The 22128-nt window shown below is 35.1% G+C and overlaps 6 protein-coding genes across 6 annotated transcripts; 1 reads left to right on the top strand and 5 right to left on the bottom strand.

Moving 5' to 3' along the window:
• Window positions 1-1505: 1505 nt before the first annotated feature.
• Window positions 1506-4312, top strand: LOC132164793 (protein trichome birefringence-like 36). Its single transcript, XM_059575358.1, has 5 exons — window positions 1506-1831; window positions 2432-2603; window positions 2699-2880; window positions 3584-3742; window positions 3850-4312. The coding sequence occupies exons 1-5, from the start codon at window positions 1536-1538 to the stop codon at window positions 4151-4153; spliced, it is 1113 nt and encodes a 370-aa protein (XP_059431341.1). The 5' UTR covers window positions 1506-1535; the 3' UTR covers window positions 4154-4312.
• Window positions 4313-8271: 3959 nt separating this feature from the next.
• Window positions 8272-8913, bottom strand: LOC132165683 (germin-like protein subfamily 3 member 2). Its single transcript, XM_059576698.1, has one exon. It carries the CDS (start codon window positions 8911-8913, stop codon window positions 8272-8274), a length of 642 nt encoding a protein of 213 aa, XP_059432681.1.
• A 2529-nt stretch (window positions 8914-11442) lies between these two features.
• LOC132167150 ((+)-cis,trans-nepetalactol synthase NEPS1-like) lies at window positions 11443-12598 on the bottom strand. Its single transcript, XM_059578050.1, has one exon. The coding sequence runs from the start codon at window positions 12275-12277 to the stop codon at window positions 11492-11494; it is 786 nt and encodes a 261-aa protein (XP_059434033.1). The 5' UTR covers window positions 12278-12598; the 3' UTR covers window positions 11443-11491.
• A 1256-nt stretch (window positions 12599-13854) lies between these two features.
• Window positions 13855-14496, bottom strand: LOC132178494 (germin-like protein subfamily 3 member 2). The gene has a single exon (XM_059591311.1). The coding sequence runs from the start codon at window positions 14494-14496 to the stop codon at window positions 13855-13857; it is 642 nt and encodes a 213-aa protein (XP_059447294.1).
• A 2284-nt stretch (window positions 14497-16780) lies between these two features.
• On the bottom strand, window positions 16781-17902 carry LOC132167390 ((+)-cis,trans-nepetalactol synthase NEPS1-like). The gene has a single exon (XM_059578351.1). The coding sequence runs from the start codon at window positions 17677-17679 to the stop codon at window positions 16894-16896; it is 786 nt and encodes a 261-aa protein (XP_059434334.1). The 5' UTR covers window positions 17680-17902; the 3' UTR covers window positions 16781-16893.
• Window positions 17903-19709: 1807 nt separating this feature from the next.
• Window positions 19710-20975, bottom strand: LOC132167386 (germin-like protein subfamily 3 member 2). The gene has a single exon (XM_059578345.1). The coding sequence runs from the start codon at window positions 20679-20681 to the stop codon at window positions 20043-20045; it is 639 nt and encodes a 212-aa protein (XP_059434328.1). The 5' UTR covers window positions 20682-20975; the 3' UTR covers window positions 19710-20042.
• Window positions 20976-22128: the final 1153 nt, after the last annotated feature.

Raw genomic sequence — 22128 nt, forward strand, 5'->3', positions numbered from 1 at the left:
CATCAACACTCAATTACTGAAAAAAAAAATGTTGCCATGTAATTTGTATAACTATTTGTCGTTCCAATGATGAAAAGAAATCATAGATATCAATGAGCAGAAACAATGGCAATATATTGGTTCCGATTTTTTTTTAACATTAATTATATATTGATCTGATAAACTTTTCTTTTTTCAAAAAACCAATTGGAGAAACCTTGAAGTCTTTTGATTTTTCTTGCACTCACAGTCCATTCTTACGCACAAGATGCATGAGTCCTAATTATTAAAATAATTATAAGATTTCTATGTGTTGGCCCTCTTATATGGAGAAATTTAATTACTGGATGTTAATAAAAATTAATTGGTCTGAGTTGCAAAGTTAAGCTAAAAAATTGATGCAAAAGTCAATGAATCAAACCACAATGGGTTGGTTTGTGGGCTGAATTTACTGAACATGCGAAAGAAAAACACAACAATATTTAATGATGAATGATGTATCTAATTACTTTTTTTTTCTAATTAAAAAGAGCACAAAGGGGCAACCAACTGTGGCTAATCTATTTGGGTGTGATCATAGTAGTATTTGTCCGCTAGAACTACTTCGAATGGGCATAGACGGCAGGAACTGCTTGTGTGAGTGATTCTCCATTGTGGACAGTCGAACCTACACCCTAACACATGCCAATCCTCACAAAAATTTTCTTAAGACTACTGAACCACCGACACTGGTGGTTGTACCTAATTACTTTGAATCATCACATTAATTGACAAACCTCACCATGAATAACATAAAGAAGTGGGAAATCAAGCTCATTTATGAATTTTGATCAAATCACATGTACTAATAAAAATTCATGTTCTAGACTTTAGAAGATTTCTACCTCCGAGGTATTACAACTTTTATTATAAAATTCTTTACAAACTAATATAACAATTCATAATTAGTGAAATAATTATTGTGGCTAATTGGTTAATTATATACTCGTAATTATTTTACAAATTACATGTCTGTTTGTAAAAAATTTTATAGTAAAAGTTATAGTACTTCAAATATTTTCCAACTATTTGTATATTGGTTTTACTCAAAAAAGTTCAAAAACCATATTCTTTCAACACAAACAATTAACCAAAATGATAATAATAATTTAAAAATATTATTTAACAAACTCTTTGTACGCCTATTATACAACCAGATGGCGTGGCAGTTTCTTTTTACGAAGCCTTTACTAGCACATCATTCAGTTGTATAGTAGTGGTATAGCACTCTGCAAAGTAATATTAATATATAGATTTTACACCAATATTGTCAAACATCAACACTAAAGTTACTGAAAAAATGTTGGCATGTAATTTTTATAACTATATATTTTTCGTTCCCATGATGAAAAGAAATCATAGACATCAATGAGAAGAAACAATGGCAATGAGTAAAGAACATGACGTATGGCCCACCCCCACCGTAAGTCATGCCTTAATTGAACCCATCTAGTCAACATATAATGCCTTTAATTTCCTCACTTGAAGCTTTGAAGCTTCTCCCACTGCCGGCTTTAATGGCTGCCTCCTTTATCTTCTTCCTCACCATCTTACTATGCTTCTTTCATGGCGGATCATCGTCCGAGCCATGGCTGAACGAGGAAGACGACGAAGTGATCGTGGTGGAAAGCCGCCATGACTCACGAACAAGATGTGACTTTTCCGTTGGCAAATGGGTTTATGATCAAACTTATCCTCTCTACGACTCAAACTGCCCATATCTTAGCACAGCCGTCACTTGCCAGAAAAATGGGCGACCGGATTCTGATTACGAGAAGTGGAAGTGGAAGCCTCAAGGTTGTTCTATTCCAAGGTAAATGCAAAATAATATCATGTGTTTCTTCTCCAAGGCATGCATTTTCTCTGTACTTTTTCCACTACAATTTGCAATTTCTTTTGGAATTAATGTTGCTTAGTTGAAACTTATAAGTTTTTATTATTATTATTATTATTTTCTAATTACGTAGCTAGGATGTTGGCCGGTACAGATTAGCAAAGGCGGCTATTCATCGGTCTTTAGAAAAAGTTTGGACGGAGGATTTTCCTATTTTTATTAACAATATTGTACTTGTTAATCAAGATATTTCTCCTTGATGTTTTAATGAAATTTATCAAGATTTCCTTTATAAAAAAAAAAAAAAAAAAAATGGGGATAGACAATTGCTAATTTAACATTGTATCGGAACAAAAGTCCTAAGCTCAAACTTTGTTTTTGTCATTCACATCCTATTTTAATTAAACATTCCACGTATTTGACATCACTTATTAATGAGGATTTTGAGTTCACACGTTAAGTGAGAAGAAGTGTTAAAATATTAATTAAAATTGATTGAATAATTAAATTAACAATTTTTTATAAACTCAAATTTTTGAGATAAGTGATAATTATCGTGCTTCTCCCTCCGTTGTACAGGTTTGATGCATTGGGTTTTCTTGGAAGGATGAGAAGGAAAAGAATAATGCTTGTAGGCGATTCTATAATGAGGAATCAATGGGAGTCTCTTGTCTGCTTAGTGCAAGGAGTCATTCCAACAGCTCGAAAGAGGGTGACCTATAATGGTGTTTCCATGGCCTTCCATGCTATGGTAATTTAATTAATTAAAATATATTTTACTTAATTTTTTTTAGTAGAAGCCTCAAATGAATTAATTTAAATAGTTAATTGTGCATGTACATGCAGGATTTCGAGACATCAATAGAGTTTTCTTGGGCACCACTTCTTGTGGAGTTGAAGAAAGGAGATGACAACAAGAGAATCCTGCATTTGGATCAGATCGAAGAGAATGCAAAGTATTGGAGAGGTGTTGACATCCTTGTGTTTGATTCTGCCCACTGGTGGACTCATTCTGATCAATGGAGTTCGTAAGTCTTTTTTTTGCATTAATTATATTCTTTCCTTTTCTCTATCTCTTCATTTAATTCTTTTCCGGTCCGGCAATCCAAAATTTGTTTAGTAGGCTACAAGTTGAAATGAATTAAGATTCACAGTAATTAGTTGTCTAAATTGCTGACAGCCTCATGTGGAACTAATCAGTTGTTCGGATAGGTGGACAAACAATTCTAAATTTATTTGAGCAGCTAAGTTTTACGTGGGTCTCTCACGATAGTTGCCCAAATTTTAGGTTGTCCGATCACCAGGGCAACTAGATCCCGTATGAACTCTCTCAATTACCTAACAATGTCGCTAGCTAATTGCTGTGAATCTCAATCTAGAGGAAATATGGAAAGAAATTTTTTTTGCATTTTCTATATTTCACTTTGTAGCATATATAAAAAGTTTAATCTTTTTGTCGACTATATGGTTCCTAAATGGATAGGCGAATATGTTTAACAAAATTAATTGTTTCTTTTTCTTTCCTTTTGTTTTTCTGAGCCTCAGTAATTAATCATATAAATTATTGAGAATGTGGCTTAATTCCTTTTATGAGAGGCCTTCTGAATGTTGATTAAATTCAACGGTATTTCATCTTTGCAATAGTTATTGTCCAGCACTTCATATATATATAATTTTTGTAGCCATAAGAATTCATGATTAATTCTAACTCAGGGCTGTAAATAATTTTAGGTGGGACTATCTAATGGAGGGAAATAGTATATATAAAAGCATGAATCCAATGGTTGCATACGAGAAAGGACTCACAACATGGGCTAAATGGGTTGATTTAAATGTAGACCCTCGCAAAACCCAAGTCATTTTCCGCAGCATGTCACCTCGACATAACAGGTACAATTTCTTATCTTTTTTCTTTTTTTTTTTTTTCTTTTTTCTAGAATTATATCCTTTAAATTAGATATTAATTAATTTTTTTATTATTATTATTTTTTTGGCAGAGAAAATGGATGGAAATGCTATAACCAACACCAGCCTCTGGCTTTCTTTAGCCACCAACATGTTCCAGAACAATTGCTTGTGTTGCAAGGGGTGTTGAGAAGGATGAGATTTCCAGTGTATCTGCAAGATATTACCACCATGACTGCTCTTCGAAGAGATGGGCATCCTTCTGTGTACAGAAGGGCAATGGACCAAAAAGAGAAGCAGCATCCAAAGGACTTTTCCTCTGACTGCAGCCATTGGTGCCTCCCTGGGGTCCCTGATCTCTGGAATGAGATGCTGAGTGCCTTGCTCAAAGAATGATATACTTTTGTGTGAGAAATTAGGTCAAGTTTTAATCATTCTACTCTATGTGATGTTGTGTGATGGTGTTGTGAGATGGATAATGCTATATTTGTCTCCATTAATGTGACTCTAACTCCCATATTAAAATACCAAAAGTTAGTCTATAGCCAATCTATAAGAGCGTTTGAGATTATGTTTGAGAAATATAATTTTGAAGTAAAGAAAAAAAAAAAAAAATTGCAAAAGCTTCATTTTTAAGTTTTTCCCATAAGTGTGTTTTGCTCATTTTTGTGTTTTTTAGACATTTAAAAGCGCTTTCAATTTTTTTACCAAACAATTACTTTTTTCTTTAAACAAACTTTTTGAGTGTTAAACGCACTTTTAAGTCTCTCAAACACACACCCAAACAGACTCTAAATATGTATACACACCCTACATGTGACCTCAACTAAAGGTTGGAACCTTATTGCCGGAGATGGAACCAGGATCTTTTATTTGAAGGGTTAAAAGTAAGAATATGGGGTTAAACTTCATTTTGATAAGGATCAAACTTAATTCAGCCTAAATTTTCATATATATTTAAGTTAAATAAAAGAAAAATTGAAAACTTAGGAGGGCCTCTTTGCTCTATGTAGTTTCGTCCTTGCTTATTGCCAACTTTTATGCACTTCTATGTAAAAAAAATAATAAATAAAAAGGAAAAAAGAAGGAGGTAAGAAAGAAAAAAGAAGACAGTATGAAGTGTTTTTCTTAAAGGTAATTGAGGACTGAAGGAGGATATTTTGAAGCATAGGATACCTAACAGGCTAACAGGACACAAAAAGTAGTAATAGGGGAATATATATATATATATATATATATATATATAGAATTAGTCATGTTGTTTGTGATTACTTTTTCAATGGTTGCTATATATATAAAAGGATTCTCAGCAATTTTGCTCCCCGATTGCTAGCAATTCATATGATTTTTTATTTTTGTTTTCTTCTATAGCAAATAACGAAAAGGTTACAAAAATTAGAATACTAAAAATAGGGTGGACTCTCCAACAACAAACCAAAAAATAATAATTATAATGCGAGAAATACAAGTAAGAAGTAGAAAATTGGTTATAAAATGACCCGGTGCTCTCAATGAAGACAACTAAAAGCAGTTTAAGCACCAAAACAAAATAAGCACATAGAGACTTAACCGTCTCGAGACCCTTCAACCCTAACCAAATCCCCAAAAGAGACTCAGACAGAGACGTAAGAATCAATATGGAGCCTACTTGCCCAAACAAATTTTGGGTTGTCCGCTCACTTATTTAGATAAATAAACCTTATAAAGATTCTCTCACTTTTATGGTCTAAATTACTAGCGATTTAAATAACAAATTACCATATCCCCAGTTCCATACATGTGAGATAGGTTTTGCTTCACCAATCATAGTGCATACGAGAATGATGGCCAGTCATTATGGCTTAGAACCTGCATGCGCATGTTCCAAATGGTCCTTTACAATTTACAACTACCGCAGGAGAAATGATTTTGAGCATAGCTTTTTGAGAGCCATGACTCACTCTAAAATCATAGTGTCTCAAGGTGTGATTAGTTAGTACTGTAGCTTTTCCTTTATTTTCTTTCCAACCAGGGACAAAAATTTCTGATCATCGATGTTCTGGAGACCATGTATAAGTTATAATTATGTTTTCTGTGTCATAGCCATATACATGAAGATCCTCTCCAATTCAAATGAACGAGAGAGCAGGGACGGATTCACGTATAAGGTTGGCAGGACGAGTGTTCTCCCAAAATTTTTTAAAACTCTTTCAAAAATATTATTAAGTCCTTTATTACCTCCTCATAGTTCACTTTTTGTCTCTCTAAATTACTTTTTCGCCCCCTCAAAGGAAATGAATGTTGCATTTACATGTACAAAAAAAGTTCAAAAAAAAAAAAAAAAAAGAGAAACTTTACTTTGACCCCCTGAATTTTTACTCATTTTGACAAATCCTCCCTGAACTTTCTAAACTCTCATTTTGGACCCTGAACTTTCAATTTCTATCACTTTGGACGCCTCTGTTAGTTTTCAACGTCAACTGAAACGGAATGAATTTTTATGCCCATTATACCCTCACCCAAAAATTACACCATTTTGGGCCCCAAAACTACAGCACTCCAGCCCAAAACGACACCATTTTTGGCATTAAAATTATCTTTAAAAAAATGGAAAAATATTTTTTAAAAAAAAAAATTTAAAATTGTTTTTTTAAAAAATAAAATAAAATAAAAATCAGGGTGGCTCCAACCACCCTCTTGGCCAAAAATATTGTGGTCCGACCACCGCACTTTTGGCCAAGAGGTGGCTGGAGCCACCCCCATGGCCAAGGGGGTGGTCCGGCCACCCCCAAAAGGCCAAAACAAAAACAAAATACGGAATGGGCTTTTGGGCTTTTGGGGGTGGCCAAACCACCCCCAAGGGCATGGGGGTGGCTTCGGCCACCCCCTACGGCCGGTATGGGGGTGGCCAAAACCATTCCAAGCCCTTGGGGGTGGTCCGGCCACCCCCAAAAGCCCAAAACCCATTCCGTTCGTTATTTTTTTTCTTCTTCTTCTTTCCTTTTTTGGCCTTTTAGGAGTGGCTTGGCCATGGGGGTTGTTGAACCACCCCTAGACCGGCCATGGGGTTGGCTCCAACCACCCTGATTTTTTTTTATATATATATTTTGCCTTTTCTTTTTTCTTTTAAAAAAAAAAGAAAAGAAAAGAAAAGAATAGATGCCCAAAATGGTGTTGTTTTGAGTTGGGGGTGGGTGCTGTAGTTTTGGGTGTTTTTGAAATTTCAAGTGGGCTAGGTGAGGGTATAATGGGTATAAAAATATAAACCGTTTGAGTTTAATGTTGAAAACTAACAGAGGGGTTCTAAGTGAGAGCAAATCAGAATTCAAAGGTCTAAAATAAGAGTTTTAAAAGTTTAAAAAGTTTAAAAAAATTTGTCAAAATAAGTAAAAGTTTAGAAGTTCAACGTAAAGTTTTCGAAAATAAAAATATATTGAAAACTCAAATATGAAAAGTAACTGCACATTTTTCACACTGCACAAGCTGCACGTCTTGTAAGAAATGTGCAACTTAAAGGCTATGTCTAGTCAAGAGGAAAAGCTTATTTTTTATACCGTACAAGTTTTATAGTTAAAAACAAAAAATAAAATAAAAAACCTTCTATTTCTTCTCTCTCCTATTCCGCATGAACCAAATTTCTTTCCGAGGCAAACCTAGCACAAGATTGAGGGTTTAAGTCCCCCAAAAATTTAAACATCTATCTAAAAAAAATTTCTTAGGATGTAGACCCTTAAAAATTAGTTTCCTTCTCCTTAATTTTTTTTTATTTTTTATTTTCGTTCCCCCTCTCTCAAACTTCTGTTTCCGTCCCTGCTAAAGCGTATCCCGTTAGTTATATTAGAATAGTATTTTTGTCTTTTCACTTTTTAAGAGGACAAAAATATCCCTTCAATATAATTAATTGGATAAATAAACTAGAAAAAATCCTAATTCCATATACATGCGTTGAATTTTGAGGTGAAACCAAAATTGATGAGGGGGAGGGGAGCCTGGGGAATCATTTTGAAATTAAGTATTGTTGACTTAGACAAACGAGTTTGTTTCAACGTAAAATATTTTTTTTGGTTGGAAAGTAGTTCATCTAAACTAGTTTTCAAAAAATTAATTTTAATTAAAAATGGTTTAGGGCATTTGACTCGTATAGAAAATCAACGATGATGGGCAACAACTAGTGAATTCCGGGGCCCGGTAGGCTTCTGGCAAACTCCTGTAGCATATTCTGACGAAATCCGGTCGCTGGCAGCATTCAATGGTGAATTCTGACGACCTCTGAATATGGGTGACGGAAAATGCACTATGAAAAAAGACATGTGCAAGAATGAGAAATTCAAAATCTAAAAAAATAAATAAATGAAAAACCATTTTATGCAGCTCAGAGGTTATTTTGATCAACCCAAGTTTTATTGGAATTTTATTTTCATGAGTCATCAATAGATGCCTTTATTACTTTTAAGCATAACTTTATGCAATCTAACTTAAATAGCCTATAAAACACGGTGCACTTTTGAAGTGTTTATCAAACACTTGGGACACGATCAGAGGGGAATTTGAAATCTCTTCCTCAACTTAGCGATCTCGTTAGCATCCAATCCAAAAGCCTTCTCCAAAAGCGCTTCTTCGATTCCAGATCCAAAAATTGCAGCTGGGATTCTCTGCGATCCCGGGTTTTGGCTGTTGAAACTCCCCACAAAACTCGCCGGTGTATTTCCAACATTCATTTGGAAGTGTGCAAGACCTCTTGGGAAAACTATAACCTCTCCTTTCTCCATCACTTTTGCATAAACCTTGTTATTCGTATCGACAAATCCCGCATAAATCCTTCCCTCCATCACAAATAAAGTCTCGGTCGCTCTCGGATGGCAATGCGGCACGTTGACGCCGCCAACAGCCAAGTCTGCTCGCACAAATGACATACCAAGCGTGTTTAAACCTGGAAAGACATTTGAGTTCACCAGCATAATTGAAATGCCTGTTCGGTTGTAGTTTCCGGGAAATTTTATGCCCTTGAAAGTGAAATCTTCCACCGTGACAGTTGATGGGTTCTTGCATGACGGGTTTCCGCTTGCAGAGTCTTTCAAGGCTATGCAGAAGTCTTGGACTGGATCTGGGTCAGAAGCATAGGCGACATGGCTGTGGAACAGAGTAACAACTAACAAAAGTTTCAGTTTCTGCGACATTTTTACAAACAGGTGAGATGATCGAGGTACTGAAGAATTGGATGCAGGGAACTTGAGTGGATTTAGGGAGAATTGCAATAGCTTTATACAGCAAACGAATTAGCGTCGAGTAAATTGATGCCTCAACAACTGACAAAGGAAAACTTAAAGGTTATGATTACTGCTACGCCTTCAAATTTTATGACTACCGCTAAGCCTTCAAATTTTAAGAAGCGACATTGAGGTCATACTATCACCGCAAAGTAATACTAGGTACTATCTTTTTATTCTCCTAAAATTTTCCTAAAGTTGATATACCTTTCAAAATTACTATTGAATCAAAATTCAAGTATAATTTATATAAAATTCAATGGTAATTTTAAAAGCCACATCAGCTTTATGAGGATTTTATAAGGATAAAAAGATGGTACCTAGCATTGCTCATCACTGCAGCATGTTAAATATTTTTCTTCTCAAAATATCTTTAGAGTTACTAGAATTAACCGTTTGAACAAAACTAAAAAATGTCTAATTTAACACGCAAGGATAGACTTGATAGTAGCAGAACTATAATAAGTGGGGTAAAACAAAAAGGAAAAAGTGGGAGTGATAAATTAATTTTGAGGGTTCATCTCAGAACAAATTTGGAGGCTTTTTTAAGATTTTGGGGTACTAGGGATCCCCTAACCCAAAGGGTGATTCTGACCCTAAAGGCTATAATGTTAATTTTTAAAGTTTAGAAATATAATAAAAATATAGTAGTAATTCAAATGAATTATATTTGTCCCCTTTTTAAGTTTATCTTGCTATAATTAAAGGAAGTGATTTCTTCGTGGCCTAAAGAGAGAGGATTGATTAACCTAAAAGATAGCATCTACTTTGCTTTTGTTTTTTGGAACTATTAACCTCCACTTCATAAAGTGTGATTTAAAGCTATTAAACTACCCATTAAAGACGCTTTGAAAATTTCTAGTAGGAGAATTGGATAAAGTGAGTTTGAGTTGTGTTCATGGCTTCATGCCTTCAATTTATTGCTCAGCGTGTATATCCAAAGACATAGAATGCTCACAAATCCATCACTCAAACACCTTCTTCTTCTTTTTTTCAAGAGAAAAAGGAAAAAATTAGTTATGTGATTTACCTTATTTACAATTAGGTTCATGTGATATTAAAATGAACTTAGAGATTCTTCAGGTTTCCCAAAAAAAAAAAAAAAAAATTACTCCTACAGTAAATTTCGTCTACTAATTTAACAGTTTTTGTTAGTGTGACAATTACTTAATAGAACGCATGTCACAATTTTATTGGTTCTAACATTTTGCGTTATCAAAATCAGTGGACGGAATTTGGTCGTAAGGACTAAATTGTATTTTTAGCATACCTAAGGAACTTTCAAGTTCATTGTGATACCACATGGAGGTAATTGCAAATCAAGTAAATCATAAAAACTGATTTTACATGTTGTTTCTTTTTATTATTATTATTATTGCTTTCCTATTCAAATATATTATACAATACCTTTCCTTATTTTTTCTTATTTCATTAAAATATTATTTATTTAGAAAATACAAATTCTCTACCTACCTTTACCTTTTTTACATATTCCTAACAGCATTCGCAGTAGCTTCCTTGTCATTTTCCCTACATTTAAGGATTCAAACTATTTTTTACTTCCTCATGTCAAAATACACCCCAATAGATTTTCTTAATCATTTCATATGTCATTAAAATATTTATTTTTTTAATTATATTATATATATGAGAGGAGAGAGATGAGAGACAATTGTGAGACATGAGAAGAGAGAGAATCATTTTTTTTTTTTTTTAATAATCATAAGGATTGCAATAGTAGAACCCAAAACATTGGGTTCCACTGTAGCAATCTTAATGTTTAGAGTTCATTTAGAGAGTCTGTTGTGGGATGTTTTTGTAATTTTTTAGACATACTCTCTAAACTTAGGGAACAAACTCTCTATAAGGGAGTCTGCTGATAATACTCAAAGTTTTCAATATAAGGCAAAAAGACAAGAGATGAGAGAGATGAGGAAAATATTGTGTTAAAATAAAGACAAAGAGAACTTCTTCTTTTTTTACCACTCGGCTGTGGTGACTAAGAGTACATTTGAGATTGGAATTTTGTAAAACAAAAAGTGTGATTTAAACCAAATCGTAAACAATTGATTCTTTAAGATTACGTTTTTAAAAAATTGCGACGTGAAAAAACACAATTTTAAAGACTAAATTATAATTTTAAAGGTTAAACTACCATTGAGTGCGTTTTTAAAATCACGCTTTTAAATCGCTATTTTTAAATTGCAAACTCAAACTCAAACTCAAACAATTGATTTTTTAAGATTTGTGGACTTATGTGAGCTCCACATAAATTAATGATAAATCTCACAAATTTTATGATTAACTTATTAAATTTACAAGATAATATGAAAAAATATATATATATATATATATATATATATATATATGAACAAATTATTGATACCAATCATTTTTCAATGGAGTTCAACAACTATACGTGTTATTATAAGGGTAGAATTGTATTCAATACTTTTTTGAAAAATTTATAATTTGCTGCAATCAAGTACTACCCCGCGAAGCTACCATCCACCAACAGATCATGTCCAGACACAAACTCATTACAAGCAAGGAAGAGCACAGCATCCGCCACATCCTTAACGTTCAGCACAGACCCTTTCAGCCTCGCGTATGTCTCATACGCCTTCTCAATCTCCTCCACGCTCTTCCCTAGGGCGTGGATCGTCAACGGCGTCGCCAGCGCATTCGGTGACACGCAGTTCACTCTAATCCCGTGCTCCCCAAGCTGCACGCTCGCCGATCGAACCAGGCCTAGCACTGCGTGCTTCGACATGCAGTAATCGGTTCGCTTCTTCCCGCCGTGGCTAGCGGCCACACTCCCCGTGCACACGATGCTCCCCCTCACGCGCCCTTCGACCATCGCACGCGCCGCGTGTTTCACGCACAAGGCCATGCCACGCACTTTGATTGCAAACAGCCGGTCAAACTGCGAAAAGTCAAGCTCGTGGACGATCTGATCGGAGGGACTTAGAATCCCAGCGTTGCTGAACATGATGTCGAGCTGGCCGTGTTTCTGGACGGTTGATTCCACCATGGATTTGACTTGGTGTTCGTCAGCAACATCACAGTGGATGTAGTTGCACTTGTCTATGCCGATGGATGTTGCTACTTGTTGACCCAGTTGGTCTTGGATATCGGCGATCACGACCATGCGTGTGCCGTGTTGGGCAAAAAGGCGCGCCGTGGCCTCGCCGATGCCGCTTGCACCGCCGGTTACTATGGCTACTTTTCCCTGAAGACCGTTGTAGCGCACTGCAGAGGCGGAGTCCGTCATTGGAAAATGGAAACCACACAAAAGAGATGATGAGCAGACGACGCCTGTCACCTGCAATAATGTTTCTCTCGTTTTTCCTTCTTTTTCTAAAGCAAATAGCAGAATTAAAAAAAGAAAAAGATACTTGGATGTGGATCCCACCTGCTGACAGATGGTACTGAGAGAGCAAAGACTTGGCGTTATAATTGAGAAAAAGTAGTGACAAAACTGTGTGCAAAATCTTTTTGCTCCTTATAGATAAATTATGTCTACTAATTTAACATATTTCGTTTAATTTGAAATTTTTGATGTAGTAGAGAGAGTCTATAGTTGAGAGAATATGTTTCTTATTTTGTGTAAGAGCCTATTTATAGACTTGAAGGTTGAAATAGATTTGAACTAGTTCTTTTTATTTGAGTTGATTTGAGAGTCCAAATTCCAAATATAATTCAATAACTATCATGTGGAGATAGAGCTGAATAGCTATCCTCTACAGATAATTTTAAATAATTATCGTGTAAAGATAAGTTGGGATTCTTGAGAGCTTGAGTTGGAATTGAGCTCATATTCTCCTGTAGACTTTGAATAGGGCTTTTTTACTCTAATATTGTACCAATTGGAATATCTTCTATTAATTAAATAGAACTTGCTTATTTCATTAATATTTTCGTGGGCCTATCCTTAGCCATTGGGCCCAAAATTTGGTGAGCACGTGGTGTAAATTTATTCCCAACCGAATATATGTTACAATTTTATTAGTTGTAACGTTTCACGCTATCGAAATCTGTTAAATCAATTAACGGAATTTAGTTGTATGGACTAAATTGTATTTTTAGTATACCTCAGAGACCACTCAATTCTTTTTAATACCGCATGAAACTAATTGCAAATTACTGAACTGAATCATATCTTAATTTCATGCCTAAACTAAATATATTATGTTTTTCAAGATTTTTACAAAACTGTTGTGAGTGCTCTAAATCCAAAAAAAAAAAACTCCCAACTGCTACAAATGGACAAATTTTAGCATTATTATGGTTTGGTTCATAAGGACAAGGCCATTCACACGAGTTCATGTGCAGATGCGATAGATTAATTGTAACAATTTTAATTGGGTGTGATTATAATAGTATTTGCCTGCTGGGAGCTACACAGGAAGAGTCTCTCTCAAGTCCGACTGAGATATAGCATGACTCAGCCCTATCAAATAATCAGTAAGACTCAAGGAGACTAATATTAATAAGATTAAGGATTCTCATTTTGAGAATTGAAGTCTCACCTTAATACATGCCTAATTACTTTGGAGATTTTCTTGACACCACTTAACCACCACTAATGATAACTGGTGGACACTGAACCATCACCACTGAACCATCACCAAGAATGAGAAATTCAAAATCTAAAAAAAAATAAATGAAAAACCATTTTATGCAGCTCAGAGGTTTTTTTGATCAACCCAAGTTTTATTGGAATTTTATTTTCATGAGTCATCAATAGATGCCTTTATTACTTTTAAGCATAACTTTATGCAATCTAACTTAAATAGCCTATAAAACACGGTGCACTTTTGAAGTGTTTATCAAACACTTGGGACACGATCAGAGGGGAATTAGAAATCTCTTCCTCAACTTAGCGATCTCGTTAGCATCCAATCCAAAAGCCTTCTCCAAAAGCGCTTCTTCGATTCCAGATCCAAAAATTGCAGCTGGGATTCTCTGCGATCCCGGGTTTTGGCTGTTGAAACTCCCCACAAAACTCGCCGGTGTATTTCCAACATTCATTTGGAAGTGTGCAAGACCTCTTGGGAAAACTATAACCTCTCCTTTTTCCATCACTTTTGCATAAACCTTGTTATTCGAATCGACAAATCCCGCATAAATCCTTCCCTCCATCACAAATAAAGTCTCGGTCGCTCGCGGATGGCAATGCGGCACGTTGACGCCGCCAACAGCCAAGTCTGCTCGCACAAATGACATGCCAAGCGTGTTTAAACCTGGAAAGACATTTGAGTTCACCAGCATAATTGAAATGCCTGTTCGGTTGTAGTTTCCGGGAAATTTTATGCCCTTGAAAGTGAAATCTTCCACCGTGACAGTTGATGGGTTCTTGCATGACGGGTTTCCGCTTGCAGAGTCTTTCAATGCTATGCAGAAGTCTTGGACTGGATCTGGGTCAGAAGCATAGGCGACATGGCTGTGGAACAGAGTAACAACTAACAAAAGTTTCAGTTTTTGCGACATTTTTACAAACAGGTTAGCTGAGGTACTGAAGAATTGGATGGAGGGAACTTGAGTGGATTTAGGGAGAATTGCAATAGCTTTATACAGCAAACGAATTAGTGTCGAGTAAATTGATGCCTCAACTACTGACAAGGGAAAACTTAAAGGTTATGATTACCGCTACGCCTTCAAATTTTATGATTACCGCTACGCCTGCAAATTTTAGGGAAAACTTCACTGAAGACTCCCGAACTTTCACCAGTTTTGAAATACCCTTCCTAAACTTCAAAATCTCTCAATTTAGTCCCCTGAATTTTCAATTGCTCTCAATTTGGACCCCTCCATCAAGTTTAGCAGTTAAAAATACAAAAAAAGACCAAAATATCCCCGATTTTTGTTTTTTTAAAAATAAAAAAACGTTTTGAAAGTTGAAATTTTATACAAAAGTCAGGGGTATAAACGTCATGTAACGTTTAAAATTTGACGGAGGGGTCCAAATTGAGAGCAATTGAAAGTTTAGGGGACTAAATTGAGAGATTTTGAAGTTTATGGGGGGTATTTCAAAACAGGTGGAAGTTCAGGGGTCTTTAGTGAAATTTTCCCCAAATTTTAAGAAGCGACATTGAGGTCATACTATTACTACAGCATGTTAAATATTTTTCTTCTCAAAAAATCTTTAGAGTTAGTAAAATTAAACGTTTGAACAAAACCAAAAAATGTCTAATTTAACACGCAAGGATAGACATGATAGTAGCGGAACTATAATAAGTGAGGGGTAAAACAAAAAAGAAAAAGTGGGAGTCATAAATTAATTTTGAGGGTTCATCTCATAACAAATTTGGAGGCTTTTTTAAGATTTTTGGGTACTAGGGATCCCCTAAGCCAAAGGGTGATTCCGACCCTAAAGGCTATAATGTTGATTTTTAAAGTTTAGAAATATAATAAAAATATAGTAGTAATTCAAATGAAGTATATTTGTCCCCTTTTTAAGTTTATCTTGCTAAAATTAAAGGAAGTGATTTCTTCGTGGCCTAAAGAGAAGGGGGATTGGTTAACCTAAAAGATAGCTAGCATCTACTTTGCTTTTGTTTTTTGGAATTATTGACCTCTACTTCATAAGGCGTGATTTAAAGCCGATTAAACTATTCATTAAAGACGCTTTGAAAATTTCTAGTAGGAGAATTGGATAAAGTGAGTTTGAGTTGTGTTCATGGCTTCATGCCTTCAATTTATTGCTCAACGTGTATATCCAAAGACATAGAATGCTCACAAATCCATCACTCAAACACCTTTTTTTTTTTTCAAGAGAAAAAGGAAAAATTAGTTACGCGATTTACCTTATTTATAATTAGGTTCATGTGATATTAAAATGAACTTAGACATTCTTAAGGTTTGCCAAAAAAAAAAAAAAAAAAAAAATTTACTCCTTACAGTCAAATTTCATCTACTAATTACTTAATAGAATACATATCACAATTTTATTGGTTTTAACGTTTTACGCAATCGGAATCAGTGGACGGAATTTGGTCGTAGGGACTAAATTTTATTTTTAGCATACTTCAGAAACTTTTAAGTTCATTGTAATACCACATGGAGGTAATTGCAAATCGGGTAAATCATAAGAACTGATTTTACATTTTGTTTCTTTTATTATTATTATTTTTGCTTTCCTATCCAAATATATTATATAATAGCTTCCCTTATTTTTTTCTTATACCATTAAAATATTATTTTTTTACAAATACAAGTTCTCTACTTACCTTTACCTTTTTTACATATTCCTAACAAAGTTTTCAATAAAAGGCAAAAAGACGAGAGATGAGAGAGACTTCTTTTTTTACCACTCGGCTGTACATGTGGTGACTAATGGTACGTTTGAGATTGCGATTTTGTAAACAAAAAGTGTGATTTAAACCAAATTGTTAACAATTGATTCTTTAAGATTGCATTTTAAAAAAAATTGGGACGTGAAAAAACACAATTTTAAAGACTAAATTATGATTTTAAAAGTTAAAGTGTAATTTTTCCAAACGCTTAAGTACATTTTTAAAAATCACGTTTTTAAATACCTATTTTTAAATTGCAAACTCAAACTCAAACAATTGATTCTTTAAGATTTGTGAATTTATGTGAGCTCCACATAAGTCAATGATAAATTCCAAATTTTATGGTTAACCTATTAAATTTACAAGATGATATAAAAGAAATATTGATACGGATCATTTTTCAATTTCAAATGTAACAATGATGTTCAACAATTATAAGTATTTTCACTTTCTTATACTCATTTATTTTTTGGCCCGGGCTTCTCTTCGGTTCATTTGGACGGAAAGTAGCCTATCCTTGTTTGTGTTATTATACGGGTAGAATTGTATTCAATACTTTTTTGAAAAATTTACAATTTGCTGCAATCAAGTGCTACCCCGCGAAGCTACCATCCACCAACAGATCATGTCCAGACACAAACTCATTACAAGCAAGGAAGAGCACAGCATCCGCCACATCCTTAACGTTCAGCACAGACCCTTTCAGCCTCGCGAATGTCTCATACACCTTCTCAATCTCCTCCACGCTCTTCCCTAGCTTGTGGGTCGTCAACGGCGTCGCCAGGGCATTCGGTGACACGCAGTTCACTCTAATCCCGTGCACCCCAAGCTGCACGCTAGCCGATCGAACCAGGCCCAGCACTGCGTGCTTCGACATGCAGTAATCGGTTCGCATCTTCCCGCCGTGGCTAGCGGCCACGCTCCCCGTGCACACGATGCTCCCCCTCACGCGCCCTTCGACCATCGCACGCGCCGCGTGTTTCACGCACAAGGCCATGCCACGCACGTTGATTGCAAACAGCCGGTCAAACTGCGAAAAGTCAAGCTCGTGGACAATCTGATCGGAGGGACTTAGAATCCCAGCGTTGCTGAACATGATGTCGAGCTGGCCGTGTTTCTGGACGGTTGATTCCACCATGGATTTGACTTGGTGTTCGTCAGCAACATCACAGTGGATGTAGTTGCACTTGTCTATGCCGATGGATGTTGCTACTTGTTGACCCAGTTGGTCTTGGATATCGGCGATCACGACCATGCGTGTGCCGTGTTGGGCAAAAAGGCGTGCCGTGGCCTCGCCGATGCCACTTGCACCGCCGGTTACTATGGCTACTTTTCCCTGAAGACCGTTGTAGCGCACTGCAGAGGAGTCGTCCGTCATTTGGAACCACGCAATAGAGATGATGAGCAGACGACGCCTGTCACCTGCAATAATGGTTCTCTCGTTATACTTTCTTTTTCTAAAGCAAAAAGCAGAATTAAAAATAGAAAAAGATGCAAGGATGTGGATCCCACCTGCTTACAGATTGTACTGAGAGAACAAAAACTTGGCAAATATCTTTGTTATAATTGAGAAAAAGTTGAAGCAAAACAAGATAAATTATGGTACTTTCTTAATAGAATATGTTAAATGTACTTTTTTCGGGGCCTTCAAGATCTGTGAGCTCTAATATGTAATTTCTCATGTGGAGTAATGATGGAAAGCACGTCTGGCGTGCATCAACAGTGATGTAATAGAGAGAGTCTATAGATGAGAGAATATGTTTATGTATATTGTGTAGGGCCTATTTATAGAGTTGAGGGTTGAAATAGATTTGCACTAGTTTTCCTTATTTGAGTTGGTTTAGAAGTCCAGATTTCAAATATAATTCAATAGCGGGAGATAGAGCTGGATAGCTATCGTGTAGAGATAAGCTGGGATTCTTGTGATCTTGAGTTGGAATTAAGCTCCTATTCTCCTGTAGACTTTGAATATGGCTTCTTTACTCCACTATTGTCTCAATTGGAATATCTTCTATTAATTAAATAGAGCTTGCTTATTTAATTAATATTTTTATGGGCCTATCCTTGGCCATTGGTCCCAAAATTTGGTGGACCTGTAGTGTAAATTTATTTTCAACAGAATACATGTCACAATTTTATTAGTTGTAACATTTCACGCTATCGAAATCTGTTAAATCAATTAACGGAATTTAATTGTATGGACTAAATTGTATTTTTAGTATATCTCAAAGACCGCTCAATTCTTTTTGATACCCCATTAAACTAATTGTAAATTACTAAATTGAATCATATCTTAATTTCATGCCTAAACTAAATATATTATGTTATTTAAGATTTTTACAAAACTGTTGTGAGTGCTCTAAATCCAAAAAAAAAAATTCCCAACTGCTACGAATGGACAAATGTTAGCATTATTATGGTTTGGTTCATAAGGATAAGGCCATTCACACGAGTTCATGTGCAGATGGGAGAGATTACTTGTAGCAATTTTAATTGGGTGTGACTATAATTGCATTTCCCTGCTGAGAGTTGTACAAGAAGAGCCTCCCTCAAGTCTAACTGAGATATAGCTTGACTCAGTCCTATTAAATGATCAATGAGACTCAAGGAGACTAATACTAATAAGATTAAGGATTCTCACTTTGAGAATTGAAGGCTCACCTTAATACATGTCTAATTACTTTGGAGATTTTCTTAAGACCACTGAACCATCACCCCGAATGATAACTGGTGGACACTGTTTTGTCTCAACTTTTCCTCAATTATAACAGTTGTCATAATTACACTATTTTCGGATCAAGAATAGAGAGATTATTGTTTTGTCTCAAATTTTTCTGAATTATATCCATAGACAATAGACAGTGAGATGTTGCTTGATTTCGTCCAGGCGTTCTGGGCCTTTGAGGTCCATTTTATATGGCCCGTTTTTTGTGCATTCCATAATTGAGGGCCTTTGATTCTGCTCAAGCCCACGAAAACTCTGGGCCTCATGGACTTTGGTACCACTTCCCCTTTTCCCCCTCTCTCCCACTTTGATTTTAAAAAAAAAAAAAAAAACATGGATGATGTATACCACTCCAGACAATACATCACTAAAATAAATACCAATAAATGCCACGTGTATACAATTCCAGGTAAGAGAACGATAAAAATGATACCAGTAAATTTGAGAAATGCTAAGGGTCAATAAGTTTTTCATACTTTACTTATATTCTCTTACAAATTCAATAGATAAATCTTCAGATTATTGGGATTCGCATAAGTCTACACATTTAATATTTGATTTGTAAGATGAGATAGGTCAAATATAAAAAAAAAATATTGACCCCTAATATTTCTTAATAAATTTCTTTTTTTTTTTATCTTTTTTTTTAATCAAATACGAAAAAAGGTTACCGGAGATTCTTAATAAATTTCAAATGTTCAGCAATGATGCTACCAGAGAGCAGTGATAATTGGCAATACCTTGAACAATTTCACCCTTTCTAAACAGCTGCCTTTCTACAATACTTAATATATAGCATTGTCATGTACTCCACACCAAGAAGCAAAACTAAATTACATCTCTTGCCACATAAAAACTGCACCAATATTGGAATTTTTTTTTTTCATAAACCATCAGTGGATTCTGTTATTACTTTTCAGCATAAATTTCTGCAATCTAACTTAATTGACTTACATTTAGAAAATAATAATAATTAATTAATTAATTAATTAATTAATTAGCTTTTGAAGTGTTTATCAGTGGGGAAGAAACCTCTTCCTCAGTTTGGCGATCTCCTTAGCATTCAATCCAAAAGCCTTCTCCAAAAGCGCTTCTTCGATTCCAGATCCAAAAATGGCAGCTGGGATTCTCTGCAGACCCGGATTTTGGCTGTTGAAACTCCCCAAAATACTCGCTTCTGTATCCCCAACATTCATTTGGAAGTGTACAAGACCTCTTGGAAACACCATAACCTCTCCTTTTTCGATCACTTTTGCATAAACCCTGTTATTCGTATCGACAAATCCCGAATAAATCCTTCCCTCGATCACAAATGCAGTCTCCGTTGCTCTCGGATGGGAATGCGGCACGTTGACGCCACCGACATCAAAGTCTGCTCGCACAAATGACATGCCAAGCGTGTTTAAACCCGGAAAGACATTTGAGTTCACCGGCGAGGCGGAAAAGCCTGTTTGGCTGTAGTTTCCAGGAAATTTTATGCCCGAGAAAGTGAAATCTTCCACCGAGACAGCTGATGAGTTCTTGCATGATGGGTTTCCGCTTGCAGAGTCTTTGAAGGCTATGCAGAAGTCTTGGAGTGGATCTGGGTCAGAAGCAAAGGCGACGTGGGTATGGAACAAAGTAACAAATAACAAAATTTTCAGCTTCTGCAACATTTTTACAAACAGGTGGGATGCGATACTGAAGAATTGGATGTAGGGGAATTGCAATAGCTTTATAAAGCAAACGAATCAGCCTTGCTATAATTAAAGAGAGTGGTTTCTTCATGGAATGGCCTACTTGTTGAGAACGTGTGACTTGAATATTCAAGTCGGTGGGCCCCATTGCTTTGTCCACCGACTTGGTGTAGGAGAAATGGAGAATCTTCACCACCAAGTATTAGTTTTGGTTCTTTGTCCGGCGTGCCACCAATTGAGAGAAAAAAAAAATGTGAAAGCATCAAAAAGAGAGTAATTTTACTATTTTTCTTTGGGTGTATTGACTGTATTGAGACTTTGGATTTGAGTACTTTTCTCGCATGTTATTTTCTTATACTCATCTTTTGATAGTAAATTTTTTTCGAATAAGTATAAGCTTGTTAAGCCGAATTACTTAAATCTTATTTTTTACATTTCACGGGTATTGAAAAATAAGATAAATTTCCTAACACTACTTGGGTTGGAGATAAAGAGAGAGGATTGGTTAGTCTAAAATTTAGCATCTACCAATACTAATTTGCTTTTGGCTTTTGACAGTTTCTAGTGGGAGAATTGGTTAAAGTGTAGTTGTTCATGAGGATAAGGCCATTCACACGAGTTCATGTACAACTTGTGAACATTGTTTTGTCTCCACTTTTCCTCAACTATAAAAGCTGTCATAATTTCACTTTATTTTCAGAGCACCAATAGGGATTACCGATTACGGAATTTAAGCTGTTTTTAGGTATCGAAACTCTTGAAAAATGCTATAAATTAAAAATGTAGCATATTATTAAAATAAATAGAAAGCATTTTCATCTCAAAATGCTTCTTCTTCACTTTTGTAGAGATACTTCTTCATCAAAAAATTAAAATACAATTTTTAGTTCAATTCTTTTTTTTTTTTTTTTTTTTTACGACATAAAAGTAAGGATCTGATAAAAACTTACTCAATTCTCAATCGTAACATACTATCTTTATTAATAGATAACATTCTTTAAGCGTTTCAATAATTATAAGAATAATTATAAGAGATGCTGATAGAAGAATAGAGAAATAATCTCTACTATGCCTTGTAGAAGTAATAAGGGGGACCAACCGGTGATTTAGAATATAGTCAGCCAACTGTATTTTATTTCTTTTCATATCTACCACAGGGCAGACCTATGTAGATGGGTCTTTTATTTCTTTTAGGTAAAGTCCCACCCCATTAACAATCACTCCCTCAAACTTTCAATTATAATCATGTTTCTCCGAGGCTTGCAAAATGACAACATTAGCCCTATAGAATTTTTAGTTAGACAAAAAATATTCCTATAAATTTGAAAAAAATATATATTTTTTTTTAAAATGAAAATTTTAATTTAAAAAAAAAAATTGAAAAAAAAGTAAAATAATAATAATAATAATAAATATATTTAAAATT

This window comes from Corylus avellana, chromosome ca1 (genome assembly GCF_901000735.1).
Source record: "Corylus avellana chromosome ca1, CavTom2PMs-1.0".
Lineage (NCBI taxonomy): Eukaryota > Viridiplantae > Streptophyta > Magnoliopsida > Fagales > Betulaceae > Corylus > Corylus avellana.